The sequence below is a fragment of the Argopecten irradians genome, chromosome 12 (genome assembly GCF_041381155.1).
Source record: "Argopecten irradians isolate NY chromosome 12, Ai_NY, whole genome shotgun sequence".
NCBI classification, from domain to species: domain Eukaryota; kingdom Metazoa; phylum Mollusca; class Bivalvia; order Pectinida; family Pectinidae; genus Argopecten; species Argopecten irradians.
This window is the reverse complement of record NC_091145.1, coordinates 27,608,188-27,614,525: the sequence shown is the minus strand read 5'-3', so window position 1 is coordinate 27,614,525 and position 6,338 is coordinate 27,608,188. Positions and strand designations below refer to the sequence as shown.

General features: G+C 35.5%; 1 protein-coding gene across 2 annotated transcripts in view; it reads left to right on the top strand.

Moving 5' to 3' along the window:
* The first annotated feature begins 1,312 nt into the window (after positions 1–1,312).
* Positions 1,313–6,338, top strand: part of LOC138336746 (proton myo-inositol cotransporter-like) — a 25,722-nt gene continuing 20,696 nt past the window's right edge. For both annotated transcript variants that reach the window (XM_069286297.1, XM_069286298.1), the window contains exon 1: positions 1,313–1,915. In XM_069286297.1, coding sequence (XP_069142398.1) covers positions 1,399–1,915 — 517 coding nt within the window. In that variant the 5' untranslated portion in view covers positions 1,313–1,398. The remainder of the gene's footprint in view (positions 1,916–6,338) is intronic.

Here is a 6,338-nt window from a genome sequence, read left to right as displayed (position 1 = left end):
TGGTGAAATGCATGTGAAATGTTCAAACTTGCTTGCTGTCCGCCATTACACTTTGTGGTTGAATATCTTGTATGCCGAACTCTGTTCCTTGCTCATAGAGAAATGCTACTTTAATCTAGAACTGTTCAAATCCCTCTAACAGTAGTGTGTTTACCTTATTAGGTGAATTGTCTTATCTAAAAAATCATTTTATGACCTCCACAGTGGTTATGTAGTTCATTTGTTTAACGTGCAAAATTTTGGCTCGGATTTTGGTACAGCGTACATATTGTACCTGCTTAATCATATTGATCAACGATTTATAATAACAGCGGTATCAATTTAAATACTAAAAAATGACGTGAATTTGTCGATATTTCATGTTATATGTTTCATAAGAAATGTAGAGCAATACATTTATGCCATATTTTGCTTCTTGGTTATGTAAAAGAATTAGACTGAGTGAATTGTCTCTTTAACTACATTTGTAATCACTGCAGAAATGTTCCAGGCACATGCAGGTACATATATATATTTTATATAGAAATGACTCTAAATTGTGAAATTTAATTGTTGTGAAAATGTCATTCAGTTTGAAAATGCAAAATGAATTTAATTGCCGCGAAAATCAGTTTGTGTACAGTATAGTAATATTTATTATCAAGCCATCATATGGAACTTTTTCCAATTTTGCGACATTTACATCTATTGAAGTAGAATTAGATAAGGGAAGTCATATTAAGACTGCTAACAACATATGGCTGTTGATTACCAAAACCTCTAAAATTGATAATTGAAATTGAATTATTATGCTTTGGTGGGTTATTTAGTTGGGTACCAATGTAGATGCATAGGTAGGAGAAATATGTACACAGACCTGCCAAGTGTCCCAACCAGGAATTGAACCAAGGCTAGGGTTTCAGTGTAACTAACCTATACAGCTCTACTTATTACATGAGCCAAAGAAGGATGCATATGCCTGTCAGCTGTGTTATTGAGATTGCGTGTATTTAACAACATATGTACACTTTTCACCTGGATAATACAAAATAAGTCAAAGTATAATTTAAGTTTATCTATACTGTTAAATAAAAGTATTTATTAAAATTTATTTTTCTTTTCTACTTTCACTTTTACTTTCACTTTGAAAAAATGATCTCTAGAAAGCTTTGACGATCATTTATCTAATGAATAACATTTAAAAACCATTCAGATTAGGACAAAAATATTATCAACTTGCAAAAACATACCCTCTGAGTTGTAATTTTTAAGTCTATATATTTATTCTACTTTCGTTTTTAAAATGCATATGACAGTTACGTCCCCTTTATTAAAACGTTTAATAACCGGAAGTTGTTATCGGCTGATGGCTCGACCATTTACGTTAGGCTTTGGTAATGTAAACATTGAAACTGGGTCATGAGTTTAGCTGATAACAGTAATATAGACTACGAGGACTTCGAGATGTCAAGCAGTCAAGAAACGTCACTTCTGTTGAACAGTTCGTCAGCGATGGCAGAACGTGAGACAAAATACGTGAAGGGCGACGACCGCGTCACTGTCAACGGCACGTCGACGAACTCCGATGTTGGCACAGACGATGCAAAAACATCAGGTTTTCTCTATGTATTGTCGTTCTTCGCTGCTATTGGCGGTTTCTTATTTGGATATGACACTGGTGTGGTCTCGGGTGCGATGCTGCTGCTGAAAAAACAATTCCAGTTGACATCGTTATGGGAAGAAATTATTGTCAGTGCAACTATTCTGTTTGCTGCAATCTTCGCTTTAGTGGGAGGATTTATGAATGACTTTTTCGGCAGGAAGTTTACAACTGTCTGTGCTAGTGCTGTTTTCACAGCAGGAGCAGTCATCCTAGGATGTGCTAAAAATATCACCATGCTTGTCTTTGGAAGAAGTATACTTGGAATTGGAATAGGTGATCCTTTTTTTTTCTTTTCATTTAAACAATCCTGATGTCAGGAAGATGGTACTTGAGAGAGTAGGGTTATTTTTACCTAATTGTATTGTAGTGAGCCAGTCTTGTTAATACATGTAGCTTCATTTGTAATATTTATTATCATTACCTAAATTACAATACACAATTGTAAATGTATGTTGATATAAATTAAACTATAATATAACTACATGTATATGATTGCATAATCCGTAGATCCCATAAACACTAAAAAAATTATCATTGTTTTTATTCAAACATATTTCATGTGCAAATTATCTGAATTATCATTCATCCTCTCCTACAAATATTGGTATCAAAATGATGGTACATTTTTGTTTCTATTGTACAGTATATTTTTTCTAAAACGGAGGTTGTCGAAGAGACCAGTATGTATGGCTGGTATAGCCAGGTTTCTGAATCATACATGATTTACTATAAATCTAAAAGGGAAATGCTATACAGAATACACAGGGATCCAGAATGCACAAGTTAAACTGTATTTTAAACTGAACAATTGGGGCTATAGAAGTCTTTAAATGGTTTTCATCCTAGTAAATCTATTTTTGTCCTATGAGAGTAAAAAAGTAGATCATACTTTTCTACAAACAATCCCTATTACAGTTTTCTATGTGTGTTTATATTATAATGGTCCTTTTGGTTCTATTGCTGGTAGATTATATGTTTGATCTGTTGCACTGCATCATGTTTTCTTTCTCTTTGGTGCTGAATTCTGGTACATATATTAAACTATGATATAAGATATAGATTTATTTCAAAAGCAGAAAAGCTTAAGGAGAAGAGATAAAAAAGCATCAGTGATGTTTGCTTATTTTTTATTTCAACAAATTAAAAATACATTTAAAGTGAATAGTCGGGCAAAGAAAACCAGTCTAAATGCGTTCATTGGCCTTCCAAAAGTTCTCGTATATTAATACGACGGCCAAGTTCTGCTTAGTTTCCCAGTTCTGACCATTAAAGTAAAGAAAAATTGAAAGCATTGAAAGCGAGGCTGCGTGGAAATGTAACCACGGACATAGTGAGCCGGGAGGACGTTTTAGAATTTCCATACTTCAAATTAATTTCTTCGTACGCAGACAGATTTTGACGAGAGATTTTATTTTTCCATTTCATAAGAAATTATACTGGATACATTCACACCATTTTTACCGACTTTAGCCATCCTTGCCCGACTGTTCACTTTAAATGGATTAGATAATAGACTAAGCCTATATAAATCTTTAGTGATGTATATAATTCAATTAATTGAAATATTACTTTAGTTTATTAACTGCTCCCACACACACAGTCACTCATTCATTCTCCTTTCATTCCAGTAGGCTATTGACTTGGACAGAAGTGATGTAGATTTAATTTATATATATATAATTTATGTTTGCTTAGATTCTATTCTTTTTGGTTTTATCTGCACTACAACAGATACCATACAAAGAAACATTTTTCTGTTATCAAAATTCAGTCAAATACAGATAAGGGGAACTTTGAACACTATTTATATATGATTTTAAATCTATTATATACAGATGTCAATGGTTTTATGAGCCATATTTGTGACAGTTGTTCCTTGATATCCTGGTAACAAAATCATGTTGTATAACTGGGAAGAGAGTATCCGCTGAACTGTGTGTTTAAAAGAACTAAATGTTTATTGATGAGCTACTATAGATCTACATACTTTGTAGCTTGGTTGCCAAGAAATTGTGTCATGTATATCAGTGGATTTGTACATTGTGATACTTGTCATGTTAGTCTCCAGGGTGATAGGAATATGTTAGCAGCAAGAAATAACCCAAAATGTCAGCTGGTAATTCTCAAGGTGACTATTTCTCCCTTTAAAATACATGTCTCGTAATACTCAAGTTAAAGAAACCCAAAAACAAAAGTTATAAAAAAATGATAATACTGTATAGTCATTACATTTTACATTCAGTAATTATAAGACTATTTGATCATGGGAATCAGTGAGTCTTATAAAGGAAACTGTGCAATATTGTCTCTGTAAATTTACCAAAGACAAAGAAGGAGGCAAACATGAATGATAATTATATATATAAGTATACAAAGGTCACTACAGTAATTAAAGATCACTAATTATAATTAGATGCAATTAAATAAATAATAATTACCGTATTCGACCTAATACCGTAAGTGCTCATATCCCTATAAGCGCCCCTCCCCCTTTTTGAGGCCTCGATTTTAATTGTCCAGGCATGAATTAAGACCAAAACTACACAAAAATGTATAAATTTGCAATACAATTTCGTTCTATTAGCAGCATTTCATTCTTTTCAATTTGTATATGCCCTGGGCGCTTGTTGGGTCCAATACGGTAAGCAATATGGAAACATTGAAGAATATATTGCCTGGATATTTAAATGCATTGACGTGAGACATAAACAAGAATGTCACCATATCATAACTGAATATTGTAATTATGTATTTAGCCCAACACATAACATATAAAAGCACAGCAACATATGTAAAAGCACAGCTGTTGACTACATTGAAATGTTACTGCTTTGAAGCTTATACTTCAGATGTTACAAATTACTGTTTCAAGTATCCGTGAATGTATTTCAGCAATGGTTTGACACCAGTCCATCAATTTTCTTCCATCTTTCCATGCATCTTTCTATTACAAAGGTTGCTTTTTTCAGTAATATGCTTTATTACATTATCATATTATGTTACATTAAATTTTTTTAAATCTTTCTGTACAAATGATACATTTATGTGTGAACATGTATATTCCTTTTTAAGATTCCTTTCAGATGTATTATCATTTCGTTGTGATTCACATGTAAAAGACTCACAAGTTCATGTAATATATGGGATACAATGCTAATGTTAGAGGCATCACAAGTTGTAAAACATTGTTAAGGAATTACTCCTCTGAGAAGTCAAAATTTTCATGTATTAAACGTTTTTTCTTATATAGATTTTTGGAAATAGGGGTTTTAATTCATATATCATAAAAGAAAATGGAAGAAAAAACATATGTCTTTGTGCTCGTTTTTGAGCTATTGTCACTCATAGATCGATACCTAGTTGACATAATAATGGATTTTATGGGAATTTTGCCGTTTTAACCATATACGCAAGAGTTTAAAGCTATCACTGGAAGACCAAAGGGCCGGTGAGCTTATGTCATGGCGCGGCGTCCGGCGTCCGGCGTCCGTCCGTCCGTCAACATTTCCTATAAATCGCTACTTGTCCTAGAGTTCTGCATGGATTGTAACCAAATTTGGCCACAAACATCCTTGGGGGAGGGGGAACAGAACTTGTATAAATTTTGGCTCTGACCCCCCGGGGGCAGGAGGGGCGGGGCCCAATAGGGGAAATAGAGGTAAATCCTTTAAATCGCTACTTGTCCTAGAGTTTGGCATGGATTGTAACCAAAATCAGCCACAAACATTCTTGGGGGAAGGGGAAACAGAACTTGTATAAATTTTGGCTCTGATCCCCCAGGGGCAGGAGGGGCGGGGCCCTATAGGGGAAATAGAGGTAAATCCTTTAAATTTCTACTAGTTATAGAGTTCTGAATGGAATGTAACCAAATTTGGCCACAAACATCCCTTGGGAAGGGGAACAGAACTTGTATAAATTTTGGCACTGGCCCCCCCGGGGGGGGGGGGGGTGGAGGGGTGGGGCCCAATAGGGGAAATAAAGGTAGATCCTTTAAATCGCTACTAGTCATAGAGTTCCGCATGGAATGTAACCAAATTTGGCCAGAAATATCCTTGGGAGAATAAGAACTGAGTTTGTAAAAATTTTGGCTCTGGTCCCGGGGGGGCAATAGGGGCGGGGCCCAATAGGGAAATTATAGGTAAATTCTATAAATCGCTACTTGTCCTAGAGTTCTGCATGGATTGTAACCAAATTTGGCCAAAATTATCCTTGGGGAAGGGGAACAGAACTTGTATAAATTTTGGCTCTGATCCCCCGGGGGCAGGAGGGGCGGGGCCCAATAGGGGAAATAGAGGTAAATCCTTTAAATCGCTACTTGTCCTAGAGTTCTGAATGGAATGTAACCAAATTTGGCCACAAACATCCTTGGGGGAAGGGGAACAGAACTTGTATAAATTTTGGCTCTGGCCCCCCGGGGGCTGGAGGGGTGGGGCCCAATAGGGGAAATAGAGGTAAATCCTTTAAATCGCTACTAGTCATAAGTTCCGCATGGAATGTAACCAAATTTGGCCAGAAATATCCTTGGGAGAATAAGAACTGAGTTTGTATAAATTTTGGCTCTGGTCCAGGGGGGCAGGAGGGGCGGGGCCCAATAGGGGAAATAGAGGTAAATTCTTTAAATCGCTACTAGTCAATGAGTTCTGTATGGATTGGAACCAAATTTGGCCAAAATAATCCTTGGGGAAGGGGAACAGAA